This window comes from Sipha flava, unplaced genomic scaffold (genome assembly GCF_003268045.1).
Source record: "Sipha flava isolate LNK unplaced genomic scaffold, YSA_version1 50_pilon_pilon, whole genome shotgun sequence".
Classification (NCBI taxonomy): Eukaryota; Metazoa; Arthropoda; class Insecta; order Hemiptera; family Aphididae; genus Sipha; species Sipha flava.
In genome coordinates this window covers 199982-218763 of record NW_020273428.1, presented here as the reverse complement: position 1 = coordinate 218763, position 18782 = coordinate 199982, and the positions used below count along the sequence as shown (strand labels likewise).

Below are 18782 nucleotides of genomic sequence, written 5' to 3'. Positions count from 1 at the left end.
AAACGTTTTTGATCTTTTTTTGTCACTTTCATTGGGGGTATCAATTTTTTTTCGAATTCATAATAAAATTAAAAATCTTCAAAAAAAATATAAAACACAGGTATAACATAAAATAACATAAAAGTCAATTGACATTTAACAACTGATAAGTTATGTGGGTAATAGCTCCATTGGTCATTGTCTCGTTGTTTCTTATTATTGATTACAACTTCGATAGCTGTTATTAATAATTTTTGTTTTGTCAAATAAAAAATTACCTAATATCTATTTATAGATTTTTGTGGTTCAAACGAACACGGGTATGTGTGAACGTTAAAATTGCATTGATGGCGGGGGGGTCCGGACCCGAAATCCCCTCTTGGGTATGCCTCTGATTTACAGTAGGTAACCTACTATAGATTTATACGAGTTTTTTCATAATTTTCAAATAATAATGAACATAATTTATATAGTCCTATGTCTTAGAAAATGTTGCATAAAACTTTTGGTGCAGATTCACTACTTGATATAATGCTAGGTAAAATAACACCTGTAAGCACGTTTTTCTCACCATATAAACTGATTGACGCCTGGCGTGAAATTTGGGTTTTCTTCTCAACGAAGTATCGAGACAGTAGAATTATACATTCTTGATCTTTTAAAAACCGTTCTTTTATACATGTTAAACACAGTGAATCTTAATTATTATCGTTTATCAAATATAATATATAGTATATCTAAATGCGTTGTATACTCGTATACTATTCGTTCGATTTCCATCATCGTGTAAGAATCTCTAAATACATCGCCAGCTCAAGCGATCCCAAAGACGTCTCAAAGTCAATTTTAAGATTAACGATTGTTAAAATTCAGAGAATAGTATATATTATAATATATCATAATGAGATGACGTAGTGTAGTATTAATGATAACTCGAATAATTTTAAGCAATCAACGGCTCGACCAATAAACATGGCAAATCATCGACTCGGTCAAAGCGGGTGACGGTGAAGAGATAAATAGAAATGTTGAATAGACGAGACAAGTCGTAATATTAATTCGATATAATACATAGAAGATAGATTCTGAGAGTATGCAGAGGTTAAATATTACATTCGCTTCAATAATTATTGCACGTGTACAGGAAGAAGAGTAACCCCTCTTCAAAATTTTTTGAAAAAAAATTAGTTTTTAAAATCTTGAATATAATTAGAATATTTTTTTTTTAGAACTTCAATATTTTATAGTATACGCGTTTGTTGCAGCCTATATAATATTTACAGGTTTATTTAGACGTTCAACCACTAGTGCATTATTTTCGCGGACTCGAAGGTTTCCACCACCGCATAAAATCGAAAAATATACATCAACCGTCGCGCGCACGTCGCGGTGGCGTGTGGCTGACTCTAATTTTAAGCACGAAATATCCTTGAGCCAATGTATGGAAATCGATGGTTTAAAAATAAATGACCCGCCACCGGACACACCGCGCTTTCCCGTTTACCACAATGTTGTGCAAGTCATTTCTTTATATCGAATATAGGATTTTTTTTTTTTTAAATTTTCATTTTATCTTCTTACAGATAAGTTGTTACGTTTGCGGGTTATTTTGGAATCCTATTATTTCGTCCCTATCAAAGAGACGCGCTGCAAACTCGCGACAGGTTATAATTGTCCTAAGACGCAGTAACGGTGGCGGCAACGGCAACTGTCCGTTGCTTGATTTTATTTTAATACGATTTGATAAGAGAAGACGAACGATTGGACGTGTATATTTATAATTTACGTTTTTACACCAAATTAATTGAAAATGTATCTGAGATATTGGTTTTCCACCTCTCTCACCACTCTCAAATATGAACAATTTTGACTAAATCAATGATCCTGCCTGTACGGGTCGTAAGAAAATATGCAGGAAACATCGGTTCGATTACTATCGGAGTTTAATATAAGCGCGTACACAATAATAATAATAACAATAATAATAATAATAATAATAATAACAATATATCGCTCCGTAGGCGGACATACCTGAGGATTCTTTTGGTGTGCGTATTAGTGTGTTACAGTATTGTGATCGTATCCTTTTCTTGCAGCATCTCACACGCACGCGTCTCTCCTCTCGGACAACAAGGTGGAGGAATATTGGCGATAGGAAAGGGTAGGAGACACACGTACTTTGCCACTGGTATACCGTGGATCCCCCTCGCGCGAATCAGTAAAACGACGTCGTCATTCTTACAACGAAAAACATAATATGAAAACGATAATTGTACGATTACAATGACGGTACAATATGCGCGTTGCGACGCCTAGGCGAAACACCACCGTGTATTATGAGGTAACCACGAATTTCGGATTGTATCTCGACGTGGTGTGCGCGCGCCAAACCGTTCGCAGCGGCCGAGCGCCCGAAAAAGACCACTGGGGGGGGAGAGATCGGTTTTACATGCGCAGTTCACGCGGTGCACTGCGTGCGGTTGCGATTATCTCACGCACGTTGGCTATTTTAAAGTTATCGTTGTTGTTTTTTATTTTCATCATTTTTCCGTTGTTTTTGGTTTTTTTTTTTTTTTTTTTTTTTTTCCATACTCCGAAACGTATTCGCATACAGACGACTTCGTTTTGCTTGCGAAGCTGCGCAGCGCGCGCTAGCGTTTGCCAATATCGCCGTCGCGTCACCTATTGTCAGTCGCTTTTTACCCACACACACGCTGCACGAACGTAAGCGCGATATTTCGATGACTATGGGTGTATACGATTCCTCTGCACAGTAGACTTATACTCGCTTATACATACGCAGAACACGTTATTATTTTTATCCGCCAATTATGCACGTTTTTATTTCCCGCCGAGTAACGTAATGCATTACGCTTTTCTGCGTTACACTCGTATAATTTAATCTTTAATTTATCAAAAAATATACACGTATGTGTACAAAAAGTGCCCGTCGTGTATTTTATTCTTTACCTAATGCTGAAACTATATTAGACAATAAAATAATTAGATCACCGCGGGTTTTCGGCGAGAATTATTACGGTCGAAGTATAATTCATTTGTATGGTACATAAAAAATTATTGGTTTATTTGTTTCATATTTTATAACTTATTGTATAAAATATAAAATTATTTCGACAGTAGGTATTACAATAATAATACAATAATAATATACAATAATACCCAATCTGAGTAAAAAAAAAATAAAATATATTTACAATTATAATGGTATCGAACAATAAAAGTAGATATGTAGACATTAAACAATAATTTTGTACAAAAACGCGAATTCGAAGAATAAAACAAAAAAAAAAAAAAAATTATCAAATCCTATCCCAAATTTGAGTCTTGAAAAACCGGACTAACAAAAATCCAAAAACTGGTACAGACAGTTTCTCGCTCTTAAACGTGTACAACCAATATCCGAACAACGCCAGGGATAAATTTCCGAATATCTTTAAATACGGTATCGCATTATTCGTTGAAGTGTGGTCTTGCAGCATCATGGACGTTAACCGATCATCAGCAACGTTTACAACCTGATTGTCGAGATCTCCATCTATTGGCTGTTCACGTCCGTACGCCTCTTCTTCCTCTTCATACTGCATCTCGTATGATTCTAGTTCATCTTCGTTGTCGTCGTCTTGACACTTGTCTATGGGTCGATCGTCGACCAGGACCACGGGGGATTCGCACTCGACCGCAGCCAACTTTAACTGTTCGAAATCCAAGTACGTCTTGGAAGACGGTTTTTTCACTACGTCACTGTATCGCTCTAATATGTCGCCGTAATGTTTTACAACTACCATGTTCGCGTCTTCTTGCAACACTTCAGCGGCCTTCTTGTTGTCATCATCCTCGCGTTCCGGAGATCGTTGTTTCAACGTGCCAAATGCGCTGGAATTCACGTTGTTGTACCGGTCGTAATAAGATTCGTTCTGGTCCGAAAATTCCGGCATAAAGATCTTTTTCAGAACCGATTTTGGGCTGTGGTCACTAGTCTCCGTGACCGTGATGACTGGTAGTGCTAGGTGACTGCTGTCACTACCGTCAACCGTTCGTCTGGGTATTTCGGGTGGTACAATTTCGTCGGAGTTTGACGACAGCTCGAACTTCACTCGGTTATGCGACGGTGAACCTTCCGGTACCTCTACCGCTATCATTGACGTTTCTCTTTCTTTGTAGAATGGATTCGGTAACATCACGTACTTAGGAATACCGTCCCTTGGTCGATACTTCTGAGGGTCTATGGAGTTTGGTTCTGCCACCGTGCATATCTCAGTAGTTGTATCAGTTTTGTTTTTTAATTGTTGACTGTCGGAATATTCGCTGCTGCTCGTGGATTCGGTGTTCAACGAGTCTTGTGACATTTCGTCGGACTTTTCTATTTCTCGGAGCGCTGCGGGTGATGTCGACCGTTCTCTGTCCGATAATTTTTGATCCGATAAATAATCTTCATCGTAGTATACTGTGGAAAAGAAAGCGCTCGATGCTTTCTGTTCCTGCAAGGCTCGTTTTCCATTTCCAAAGTTTATGAATTCCCCATCCGAGTCATAATCTGATACATATTCGTCTTCGGATTCCTTTGATATACCCGACCCCGAACTATCATACAAGGTAAATGGTGTATTGTCATTTTTTCCTTTGTCGTTGTTATCACCAATTATTTCTCTTCCAGTATTCTCTAATACTTCTTCTATGCTATTTGCCAGCGACATAAAGCTACTTGCATTTTTTGTTCTTTTGGATGCTTCGATCACACTTTGAACAGAATCTGAATCGCTAAAAACTGACTTTTCTTCCGAACCGTCGTTCGATCTTCTAGTTATGGGAGACCGCCTTAAACTATTTTTCCTGTCCATTGCGTATATTGCTATTTTTTGAGCTTCAGATGATAAATTTTCATCGTTTTTATAACCATTGAACCTACTTAAATTTCGTTCGTAAAGTAGTTCACTAGAGCTGTACGAGTTTCTTATATGTTCTTCGAAAACTTCAGACTCGGGACCTAATTCTGGAGATGATAATGAAATAGGGGGAGCTGACTCTCGTTCGAAATTCAATTTTATTAAAGATTCTGTTGAATTTCCTAAAAAAAGAAAATTTATTTAAGTATAAAAAATACAATTAAATGGTATAAAATGACAATAATATACTTTTAGCTTTATAATCCAATACTGGCATATTTTGAGAATTTAGAGAATCTCTGGGGCTAGTTCTGCCATTATTTGTCTTCAGTTCAGGAGCAAGGCCCCAGTGGTCCTTTTGTTCGATTGGCTGTTGCCAATTTTCAGCATTTTCAGCAGATACATCCAGAAAACTCATTGATCTATAAATATCTGTCTTCGAATTGTTTATTTCATCCTTTAACTTTTTCTTCCTTCTTTTGGGTACTGGAGGTGAAACCTCATCTACACTTAATTTTCGTGGCTTAGTGGATGGCTCGGGTGATTTTGATTTTCGACCGAAAAATTCTAACATATTCGTTTCTTGAGTTTTTACCAGTTTTTCGTCGTCCTCGAATAAGAGAGATGCCGTATTGGTTTGTTTGAAAATACTGAATACAAAATGCAAAAATAAAATAAATTTATACGTTAGAAATAATAATTCTAAAAATATTATATTTGTTTACCCTCGTTTGATATCCGGCAAGAATATCGGTTCGGAAACATCACTTGGTTTACTAATACCATAAGGATTTTCTGCCTTCACCCGAAATCTGTACTCCGATCCCTCTAGTAAATCGTCGAGATCTGCTGTGAGCTGCCTGCTTGTCGATGCTTTTAACCACATGTCCCATCCGACCTGGAAATTATAATGATAACATTAATAGAACTTATTTAACAATTAGTATATAGATCGTTTACTCTGTTGTACTCGATTATGAAATTTCCAATTTTACAACCTCCGTCATCCTCTGGTGCCTTCCACGAGAGTGTCACAGATTTACCTGATGTTTTTGATACGTGTACTTTACCTGGCGGTGAAGGTCTATCTGAAAATAAAATGTACGCATAACAAGACACAGTTATAAATATATACTTGATTTAGTGATTATTTATTAATAGGTAGCTTGTGTATGTGAAATTAACAGTACGTACCCGTAACAGTTACTAAAAATGAAGCCGTATGATCACCCAACGCGTTTACAGCTTGAATTTGATAACATCCTCTATCCGATCGTTTAACGCATGCTAATTTTAAAGCAGTATATTTATCCGTATGAATAACTTCAAATCTAAAAATTAAAATATTTGCCATCATAGAATTAGTATACTACTGTTTTTATAATTTTTTTGGTCTTATTATTCCATGGAATGAAAAACTTTACAGTAATAATGTTAAATTTCAGAATGAAATATATATTTCATTCCAAAAAAATTGAGATTCATTTATAACATAATGTATGTAATCAAGCTATAATATCGAATGCGTTTTATGTACATTTTGTTTAGTTTTCTATATATTATATCTAATAAATATTACACAATTATACATTTTGATGTTATTTAATTAAAAATCTGAGTTCAAAATTTCAACATTTTTACATGTAACTTAAGAATAAAATGTAAAAAATCAAAATAAGTGTTACCTATCACCACCACGTATTTCTTCTCCATCATGAAACCAAGTTACTTCTGGCAACGGACGTCCGGTAACTGAAACTTTGAGTCTCATTGGCTCGTTTTGTTCGAAAAGTAAACCTTCTTCGTAGTCTTGTGGTAAACGGACCATTGGTGGTGCTAAAAACATTCATATAAAAATGATTAAAACAACTTAATTTTATAAGCAAGCAACAATAATTGTTTTTTGATTGCTACTTTAGGAAAAGGTGAAAATACTCGTATACCGGGTTGCGTATGGTTTATTGCATAAACAATTATCTTTTATCGTTTTCCTCATCATCTTTTGATGAATAACATGTTTTTAAAATGGTTATTAATATTCCAAGTACCACAAAACCACAAAGCTTAATTTTGTGTGTTATAGTACACACATTGTGTATTAGCAAAAGACAAGTGTGGAATAGCAAATTCGTGTATGTGTTGTTCAGTAGCGTACTTAAACTTGAATTTTTTTTTTTTTGGGGGGGGGGGGGTATAATATTTAAATAAAAAATTTGGTAATCCTGAACCAAATAAAACATATCATACATTTTAATAGATTATTTATTTTTATTCATTATTATTTTTAATAAATTTTTGAATAAAAAAAAATGAAATAACGCGTGCTAGTTCCGTTCATCACTTACTTTAATAAGTGATATATAGGTTAGTTAATAATTCATGTGCTTTCCACTTCCATTTTCAATTCAACTTGCGTTTCAACATTCAATTACACTTTCATCTAACAGATGTCTATATTGCATGTTTTTTTTTTTTTGTTCTCAACATCACAAATCAGTCGACTTCCAGGTTGTTACCAAAAAATCAGTCGGATTCATATGTACTCTTCGGTGTTAGTGCGTTCTACTTAATTATTGTTAGTGCAAATAAAAACCATAGAAAAAAGCGTTCTTTGCGGGTCAAAAATTATTTAAAAACTCGAGTATTTGGAATCATAGATGATTGGCAATCATACGAGATATTTTATTTAAAATCTACTTTTTAACTCCTTTTATGACCCATTCCATTCCTGGTCCCTTATTTCTCTTAAACAAATTGGCACCTACACTTTTCTAATAATGCGATGAACGCCTTCGGGTACCCACCGACCGTCAAACACGGCGTACTGCTAAAGTACGGCGGGTATACGTCTCAAACGAGTTGCTAGTTTGTGGACTAGTCAAACCCGGCTGCAGAATGCTGGGACATCCTGGAATTCAATGTACCGTCATCACACGGTCAATAAAAAATAATGATTATAGTAATATTACAGTAATAATGTAGAATAAAACGGGACTGATGGTCTATCGCACATCCGTCATCATTGCAGATCTCAATTAAGGAAAACTCTGTATAATAATAATAACAATAAGAATACCGCAACCAGTGCTTAGGGCACGGCGCTGAAAAAATACATAATTTATAAATAATATAGACATGGCTTAAAACATATATATAAAGAAAAAAATACATTACCAGCCCCGGAGGGCTAAAGAAGCTTGGCCGACGACATTTAATAAAAATTTCACGATTGCGCACAGGCGAACAAAACAATAATGAAAATAAAATGTAGTTGCTTCACACACAACTAAAGTCAAAAACGGAGTGCCGTACGAAGTGGTGAAGTTCCGGTACGTCGCGAGAGTATTGCCTGTATTATTAACTAAACAATAATAAAAAAAAAACTCTCGAATTAAATATATTCATAAACCGGTGATATGATGGGCAGTGCAATACGGAGGGTAATTGATAGGCGGGATGACGGGGTGAGTGTACGAACGCCGTCTATCGACCAAGTTCACGATGTAGCGACACAGATGAACCACTCGCACGTGCAGCAAAGATAACCGGAAATATACATCGTTCCAAGATCCGTTATCGCCTCATACAATAATTAAGACATCCCCGTGCGCAGTGGTGTAATTACGAGGTGGGTGTAAGGGGTTTCCACCCCCCCCCCACAGATTTTTTTTAATGATATTTGATTATTATTTATTAATATTTACATATTATAATAAAATATTTTGATTTTACTACGAATATGTATCTATTTAAAATTGAGTAACAAAATAATTTTCTTTAAATACGGGACATAATAATAATACCATTTTAAATGTAATATTATTACATAATATGTAATAGGTCATATTATGACCTCGTTTTAAGATATACTAAGAACACTTAGAAACTTACTCTTAAACACCCCCCCCCCCCCCCCCCCCACCCTTATCTCCCCCCCCCCCCCCCCCCCCCCCCAGAAAAAATTGTATTTACGCCACTGCCCGTGCGATATAATTAGAAACACTATTAAATATCAAACGAGGATACCCTTTTGTAACGTTACAACTACATAAATTAAATGGACAATATTACTATAAAAATCTAAATTTCAATTACAAAGCAAATTATCAGTACTCGAAAGTCGATGGTCATAGAACTCAAATAGCTAACATTCAATACTTCAATGATCACTATTGTTTGTATTTAAAAAAAAAGAAAACAAACGACCAATTTATAATTTATTGAATATATCATAGGCGTGAACACGGGGAATGTCAAGTGTGCCTGGACGCACCACAATATTATAAATGGGGCCCTACTAAGTTTTCGTTTAAAAACTTTTCATGATAATATAATAGCTACAATTAACTACAAAGTACAATAAATAAATAATTTAAACTATTTGAGAAAAATATACGAGATTCAAGAAAAACATATTTATTAAGGGACTAATTTACCACAATATTAAATAAAAAAAACTTAAAAAGTTATGTTTATTTAATTATTTATTTATTATAATTTATTAAATATATTTACACATTTTGTTAAAATAGGACTCAAAAGTATTGTAGATACCCCTGAAATACAGGTCTGCGTACGTTTATGCATACTACCATTACCCAGGTAAGTTATCAAATAATTATAATATATATTTGCTCAACATTTTATGTAACAGTGATGTACTTCAAAGAATCGATAAAGATATTTATTTAATAGTTTATAGACCCGATAGTAAATATCTTATCAAGTTGTTTTTATTGATCGATGTCGTATAAGATATTCGTATTTTACCTTTATTAAGATATCCGATAGATTCTTTGAATGTAGTCAGCGTGAGTTATTAACTAATTAATTTTCAGACAGTTATCTTTGTGAACCAAGCTCCATTAGGAACTATTTACCAACGCAGATATTATCATGTTGAGTTTAAAAATACAGGATTCCATTTTACTAACCAGAAGGGATTGGAAAAAAAACAAGTATCCAAAATTGTAGTTCACTTTTGTTGATCTATTTAACAATATCTGTGTTTTGGATTTAGCCATACCTTCGAGTCTCAGCCGAGCTTTCGTAATCGCATGACCCGCTTTGTTCGTAGCTGAACATTTTATTTCGCCTTCGTCAGCGTATTCGGCTTGGTGAATATATAAGGTACTGACGCCGTTGTCCGTGTTTACCCTCTGTCTTCTATTACTGAATAGTTCGAACCCATCTTTATACCAACTGATTTTTGGCGTAGGCGTCCCTTCAAATTCCACAACAAATTTCACCTATAAAACTTGTTTGATTAATATATAATCAATGAACATACGTTATTATTACTGACTATACATGTATTAATACATACATATTTACTACTAGTAATCATAGCACACATTAATTCCTGGGGCGTACTACTTTATAAATAACTATAAATGCAGAATGTCCTACGATTATTTACTAGTTTAAAGCCCTTCATCTCATGTAACTACTGAACCCTTTTGGCAGGCGCGGATCCAGGGAGGAGGGTCATGGGGTTCATAACTCCCCCCAGAAAAACATCAAGATTAGATCCTTTGTGTTTATTTAAAAATTAAAATATGCATAAAATGCGTTTTTAATTTTTTTTCAATTAGATTTTTTCTTGCAATAAAAATGTTATACAACATATTATATTTATATACATTTGAACTGCATCACCACTTGTTCATAAAATCATAATTTTCATTCAACTTCTAAGAATATTAATAGTGATTATAAACTTACTGATAGACTATAATATAGTTGGCGAATAAATATTAATAGTAAATCTGCGGAAATTTTTGAGTGTTCGACCTTTGACGGAAAAATAACTTATCTTAGATAAGATTACTATCAATTCGTTGGCTAGTACCGAATTGATTCCCGAGATCCAACCCCCCGTGCCGAATTGGTTTTCGTCTGAAAATGGTATTTTATTAGGTATAGCCGAATTGGTTTCCGTTTAAGTACGCACATTTTCCTTCTCAATTGTACAGGCTTAGGACTGTCAACTTTAAAGTATGCTTGGTTAATATGCAATTATGTATGTTAAAAAAAAAAATTATAAAAATATACAATTTTAAATCGTTGATTTGAAAGTCAACTAGTCATCACTTAGGTGTACGAAATACAAATAATAAAATATAATAAATACATTTTGAAACCACTTATTTGCAAATTTGAAGCTAACTTTTTTTAGATATTCAATTCTCGTAATCTTCTCATTAATGTACTGAGTCATACAATTTTCCAAATATTTGTTATTTCTTTCCTGTTTGCTAGTAATTTGCTAGTATCTAGTAATCTATATTATATCTATTATATTTATATACTCTATCTTATCGATATAATAATTGAATCTATATGTCATACATATAGCTTTTAAATTTTGTTTTTTGTTCTCAATGCACTGGCTCGCTTAAACTGTACACAAACGGGAACCAATTCAGCTATACCTAATAAAATACCTTTTTAAAACGGGAACCAATTCGATTACTCCCAATCCGTTACCCGTATGTTTATAATATTATGCCATATACTTGCTATGGCACCGCTAATTGCTAATTTAGGTTCTAATAACTTGTTAAAAAATACTATACATGCGATCATTCTCTACTCTCAGGCGTTTTAAGGCTTAAGATTTCATGGCTTCGTTTAACATTTGTTTAAAATTAACAATTTCATATATTCATAACGTTCTAATTTGAATCAATTATTTACTTTTATTATTTTGTAATTGTGTATTATCTTTTTGTACTTTCGAAAATATGACCCCCCTCTCAATTTGAGTTCTAGATCCGCGCCTGCTCGTCGTGTTTGCAACAAACTTGATCGTTTTCCAAAGCAACGCGATCTTCTATCCCGGAAATGAAAACCGGTGCCACAACGGCCGTCCTGTGCACTGTCATCGTGACGGGATCCGAAACGACGCTTGGCGGCGAATGTCCTAATGAGTTCACAGCTTTCACCCTGAACTGATAACGGCATCCTGGCTCGAGACCGCTCAGAGTCAAATAGGGTTTATCGATTTTCCCCGGAACAGCTTTAACCCAATGCGGAGAAATAGTTCGACGGTGCTCCACAATATAACCTTTATTGTAACACGTAGTTATATTATTATATATAAAATTAACGAAAAAAAAATAAATATATATATTAAATAAATACCAATGATAATATGAATATAACGCTTTTATGGTTAGTTGGATAATTATGTCTTTAACCAAAAAAAAAAAAAAAATAATAAAAATAAATTATGTTTGATGACTCAGTTACTATTCTAACTGTTCAGTTATGGTGAATTTTCAAAACGAGAAAAAAATGTGTAAATAATAAATAAACTTACTTAAATGAGTAAGATAAATTAAAACCAGATTCAGATTAAAATATTTATCATTAAAAAAGTGTATCAACGGTTTTTTTACCCATTACACATTTATCGATTTTTTCGAAATATAATAATCATGTAATATTTATTTATATATACAAATCTATAAGTTATATGTATTATAAATAAACAAAACATTACTAGTAACTGTTAAAAAATTTAGAATGTCGTTCGGAGATCAAATACATTATAAGTATGTATTTGGAGAAAATTTCTTTAAGGATAATGACAACAATTTTATTTATAAATAATCGGAAAATAATACAGGTATATGTTTTTATTTCTATAATATAAATAATGTATCATTTAATAGTTACTTTTATTATACTTATAGTATGTCGATTCAACTATTTATTATAATTCATAATGTTATTTTTTTTATTTGCTCATGTCTAATTTATTACTAACAGTTAGAAATATATAATAGAAAATAATAAAACCATTCTAAAAACAATATATATTTTGTTCAAGTGTATTACAAATTAAATCTTTTAATGATATATTATATTTTAACTACTCCTTTTAAACTAGAAAATATTTAATAAGACACGGATTATAACACTTGGTTGATATTAATAGAAATTCCTGTAAAACTTGAAACTTTTTATGCTTCGTCCTAATTTGTTGGCACCCGTAGAATACAGATTAAACTCATACAACATATACAAATCAATTGCAATTTAATTGAACAGTATTATTATTTTTGAATGGTTTTTGGTGCCTTGTGGATTAATTTAAAATTTGGATCGCAAAGTAAGTACTGTAATTTAACAAAATAAATTTATCTTTGATATAAATTATTAGGGACCACTTTATTCATTATTGTCTTGTACATTTTTGAAACATACGTAAAATACAAAAACATTATTTCCATAAGAAATATCTTCGTGAATGAATTTTTTTCCGTGCCAACAATTTGGACACAATATACAATTTACATAATATGTATGAAATCATTGATTTAAAAAGGTATACACTTTGAGCACTATACAGGTGCCTAAATATAATACGTATTATAGGGCATTTCGCGTGAACGACCAGGGTATGTAATTATTGGACCAAACCCCATAAAATATCTGCGTGACACGTAATACCATTCATCGACCGAAAGCACAGAATTTTCTTGGAACTAAAGGGGGGACACTTGTCAACAATATGTGTAATTTTTGAATCAAGTATATCAATTTTTAACAGTCGATACTATTGGGTTCCGTTCAATATCTGTCCTATACACGATTATGCTTCTGTTTCTAGTTTGTTTGATCTATCCTCACTAGCGGAGCGTAGGCGCAATGTTGGAATTAAATTCCTAAATGGCCTATAGAACGGCAACATCGATTCACCGGTCTTAATGTTTCTTATATGTTTTAAAGTACCTTAGCGGGCAACTAGAAACAACGTTCCCTTCATTAGTTCCACATTTCCTAACTAACTACGCAAAAAATTAGCCACTTATACACCTTAAGACTAATGCCAATATTGATCCCATTTTTGCACTTAATAATTAATTTATATGCATTATTGTTGAATATCTAATATAATGTTATATTATTTCACTGTGTACAAATATTGTTTGTAAAAAGGGCTTCTGCCCGTATAATTATGAAAATAAAAATAAATAAAATATCGCGGCGGGCATCGCACACCACGGAACTATAGTCTGTTCGGGTTAAGAGTGCCCAAACTCGCGCATGTCTTCCGAGAAGCTGATAACGGTCGGACACCCATCGATATCTAGACGCTCTATGATTCGTTGCCATTGTTCGACCGTCGTCGTTGTTTATCAAAGTCGGTGATTGCCGCCTTGTATAAAGATTATTATTAAAAAAAAAAAAAAAAAAAACCTGGTTATTCAAAATAGAACTATAGCTTGGCGTTACGAGAAGAGTGTGGTAAAACAGTTCACTCTACGTATAACAGCGTCGTAACGCGTCGGCATACTATAACGTTCCTAGTGGAAAGGACACATGCACAGTAAAAACCAGTTTTCGTCCAAGTGACTGGGCACTCTTATTCTGAATAGACTATAGTTGCAAATACCACACGTACACAAGGACGTATAATAAGCATATGCATAAAAAAAAAAAAAATGATGAAATGCGAACCGCCCATCGAGTGTTATATATTTCGTTACGATTCTATACGCGTTTGACTTTACCGGTGACGTTAGAGCCGCCGTTGTAGGTCGGTGGTTTCCATTTGACCGTAATGACGTCCGGTTCGTCGTCTGGGGACGCGACTACCAGATACGGTTTTCCCGGTGCGGACGGCGGACCTAGAAACATAATTAAAATGAGTGAATACACGTTGAAATAGAGACGGACATGCAAATATATATATATATATATATATATATATATATATAGAGATATAAAGAAAGTGAGAGGGAAAAATAAAAATCAATGTGAACACGACGTAAATGCCATCAAAACTTAGTGCTAAACACTGGCGCGCGAACTACCGCACGGTCGGGTGCGTTTCACATGTGTGTGGTCACGTACAGGTTCTTTCGGATGACGACGACAAACCTCCGCTGCCGTGCTTATACTTGATGAACGAAGACGACGAGTTGCCCATGGTGCACTGCCATCCAAAGCCTTCAAAGATCCCTTCGCCGCGTCGGACTATATTCGACGGTACGATCGTGATGTACGCGGAAAACCGTGCGTTCGGATACTGAACGTGTGCCGGACCGAACTACGACGGCAGCAGTCAAAGCCGATAAGGGATTTATTGGTCGATTAATTTTTTACACGGCCCGGAGGAACGTACGGACGGCGGCGGCGGCGTTTGCAGCGGTGACGCGGTGGTCGGAAGTCTGACTTACGAATAAACGAAAATAGACTGCGCGCACCAGCTGTTGGTCGCCGGGTCTGAGACGTTCGGGCTGTGGACCTGCTGCGCACTGCGCGTGTACGTCCGTTGATGTACACTAGTAGTGACAAACGTCACGGGTGGGGGCATGGAGATTTGCCAGGATTTTCGGATATTTTTTATAGTTTTTTTTTTTTTTTTTCGTTCGTTTCGTACACAGCCGCTCTTCTTCTCGTCATGAGCGTATTACGTGTTCGTTAAAATAATAATTAATTGTCTAAGTGGCCGAAACCGGCGGATCCGCGAAAAAAGTTGTTTTGGAGTCTGATCGTGCGCACGCGTTTCCCTGCTGCAGCGTATACGTACACGTATTGTACACCGAGTGAAACGAAAAATGACATTTATCTTATATCGTACACTGTAACGTAAATTGTTACGAATAGGTGACTGATCTGGAGGTTTTACACCGATGATAACGCTCAGTTGCATTGCAGAAAAAAATTCACAAAAAATTTTTAATTTATTCAATTTATACACTTTTTTCGTTAATTGACATTTTGCGTTCGCAGTACAGTTTTCGTTAGCATTATGATTTTTTCTCAATTTTACATAAGAAATTACATGTCAAAGGAACAAAGCCAAACAAACTCACGCGATAGTCAAGATAATGCTTACATCATTAATCGCTGAAATATGTTTTTTGTTTTTTTTTTTTTTTTATTGTTAGACAGCGCTCGTGGCATCACGAATGTTGTTGTCCCGACTTTTAGACAAAACGTGGCTGCGATATTTCTACATATACATAAATTATAAATATTAACGTTATGGAATTTTAAACTATTTTACTTTTGAACATCTCCCCATACTCGTAAAAGAAACCAGTATTACAATCATAACACAGAATATTTGGATAATATAAATTATAAAAATGTATTTCCCCTATTTACTAGTCATTATATAGAATACTAAAAAATGATACGGCCAATGTGTATAATTTATAATTTAAAATACAATATATTAAACGTATAACTATATTTCAGTATCTCAGTATTTTGGAATTATTTTTATCGATGTTGACGAATTGAAGAAATTTAGTTCACTCACAGAAATAACAAAGCCGGTTTCCAGTTTAGAACACCAAAGTTAAGCTCAAGATTAAGAGCCCCCTCCATAGCCATTTTTTTTCAAATTATTGTTTTTTATTATTTATATCATATTTGAAAAATACCTAAATTTGAATACAAATATGAAGTTCACCCCCATCACTCATCAGTGACTATTTATCCACTTAGACTAAAATATATACATGAACTATTACGATTACAAAAGACTAAAGAGTATAATATGCAGATTTCAGATAACTCAAACGGATTATGAAAGAGAGAATAGTGCACGATTTGTACAACGAACAAAAATCTAGAGAATAATATTAATATAGGGATAAATCTTATAAGGGTTGCAAGATCTTATGTAATAAATAATAAAAGGTTAGGGCATCTTAGAAGGATCCATTGCGATTTCTTCTAAGCTAATAAAATATAGGTGATACATTTTTATTTGCTTTTCGACTACATGAATAATGACAACATTTATTATTCTTTTAAACTATAAATGTTTCAGTTTAAAATTACATAAAAAATACAAAAAAAAACATACTATACTTTTTATTATATTGTTTTTAAAGTTTGGAAATCATTTTTGTGTTTTGCTATCGAACAAATGCTATCAGATATCACTGAATATATATTTTAACCATCATATAAATTCCCACCTATATCTGAGAACTGCAACTTTATTATATTTTTATAAATCAGTCATACAAGCTAATTAATATTATTTAATATAAAATTACTAGTATATATTGTCTCCCATTTATGAATTAACTATAAAAAAATATATATTATTATTACATCTATGAATTTAAAAAAAAATAAAATAGTATTATTGACCAGACCAATTCAAAGTATTTTTATTAAAATCAAGAAGTCAATGGATAATGACTTATAGTATGTAACATACATAGAACGTTCAGTGACGCGTGCATATTCTCACTGGTATTTGTATTATTATTATCGTATGCATTATACATAATATAAATATAAATATCATCCTAAAAATGACAGATGTTTAAGTTAAGAATTAATATAACACTTGAAATGTTTAATAATAATAATAACTGTATAGTATATTATATAATTTAATATCCTGTACACTCTTGATCGGACGTCACTGTACAGTATAAATTATGGGGAACACTTACGTACATTTTTATATAACATACGTATTCTTTATTTTCAAGGCTATGTATATTATTCACGTCGTTACAATATAACAGCATATCTAAGTTTCGAATTTTGAGGAAAGGTGAATCAAAAAAATATTACGTTTAATATGCAATAAAGCCTGTTTTTGAGAGGAAAACAGGAGTGACAGGACAATATTTGATTATAGAATATTATATGCTTATATTGATTACCTATTTTCTGTATATTATTTTAAGATATGATTTAAGAATTATATCGAAAAAAAAATTTTAATTGATATGTATAATTTGTATTATCTGATTTTAAATTCTTCCCGATTTCTAAAAATTTTAGTTGATCCAATGAAAATAATATGCAAGTTTACCAAACGCAAAATATATAGATCTTATAGGGTTATATCTCTGTTAAAATAATTGTTAGATATAGGTACTAATTGTATTTTTATTTATATTTTTATTATTTTATATATCATTTTTACTTTTATTTTATTGTTAGAATCTAATACTATTCTGTTATAAATGTAATAAATGTGTTTTAGGTAACTACGAAAATTATAAAAATATAGTAAGTTTTTGTTAAAAATATTATTTTTGTTATTAATGTTGTTATTATTATATTTAAAAACATATAACTTAAGTTGTTTCGATACAAATAAATCAATTATTTTATATTAATTTATATAAGTTCTTATGAATGAATATTGTATCCATATGATTGCAAGAAACATTTGTTTAATATATGGTTTAGAGCTGCTTAATAATAATGCATTTGTATTCGCGGTAGAGCTTACAATTCAGTTGTTGTCAGGTTTATATTCAATTTTTTTTTTTTTTTTTTTATCATAGAAACTTATCCACGCATTACAAATCTGCCATTTTTGAAAAAAAAAATATAAACGATCGGTAACGAATAATAAACGATATCTGTAAGAAACAGTCCGCGATTTTTTTCTTCCTCGTCTATTCCCAACAACATACATACATGTGCAATGCATATAAGTCGAAATCTAACTATTTATCTGACTGCAGCAGTAGTTTTCGTATACGTGCACGCATTGTTTGTTCGACCCGTACATAGGCCGTCTTGAAAATGGCCACGCAAAAGAAATCGATAGAATAGTAATAATAATAAAAATAATATAATATCGTCGCCCATAAACTCTGTGGGAATACTTCCATTTCGTTTACGTGTTTTGTTATCTTTAACATCAGATCCCCATTAATAGCGCTCCAGGCCATTCGGGTTTTGGAAAAGCTGCACCGCAAAAATATTTCTACCACAATTTCTTCCGAATGCAACAAATATATAAAAACGCAGAGCATATTATTCTGTATAAAAATATATTATATTAAAGTCATTTTTATTTTTTTCGTCTTACAAAAAATCAAAAAAAAAAATACGAAATTTCTTTCGTGGTTGTATAAATTATTTTTTTATATATTTTATTTACTAAGC

General features: G+C 33.1%; 1 protein-coding gene across 1 annotated transcript; it reads right to left on the bottom strand.

Annotated features, from left to right (window-relative positions):
* Positions 1-3163: 3163 nt before the first annotated feature.
* LOC112690592 (titin homolog) lies at positions 3164-15156 on the bottom strand. Its single transcript, XM_025564640.1, has 10 exons — positions 14751-15156; positions 14408-14524; positions 11690-11952; positions 9910-10132; positions 6569-6719; positions 6078-6214; positions 5844-5971; positions 5609-5781; positions 5133-5533; positions 3164-5065 (listed from the first exon to the last, which is right to left on the bottom strand). The coding sequence occupies exons 1-10, from the start codon at positions 14824-14826 to the stop codon at positions 3300-3302; spliced, it is 3435 nt and encodes a 1144-aa protein (XP_025420425.1). The 5' UTR covers positions 14827-15156; the 3' UTR covers positions 3164-3299.
* Positions 15157-18782: the final 3626 nt, after the last annotated feature.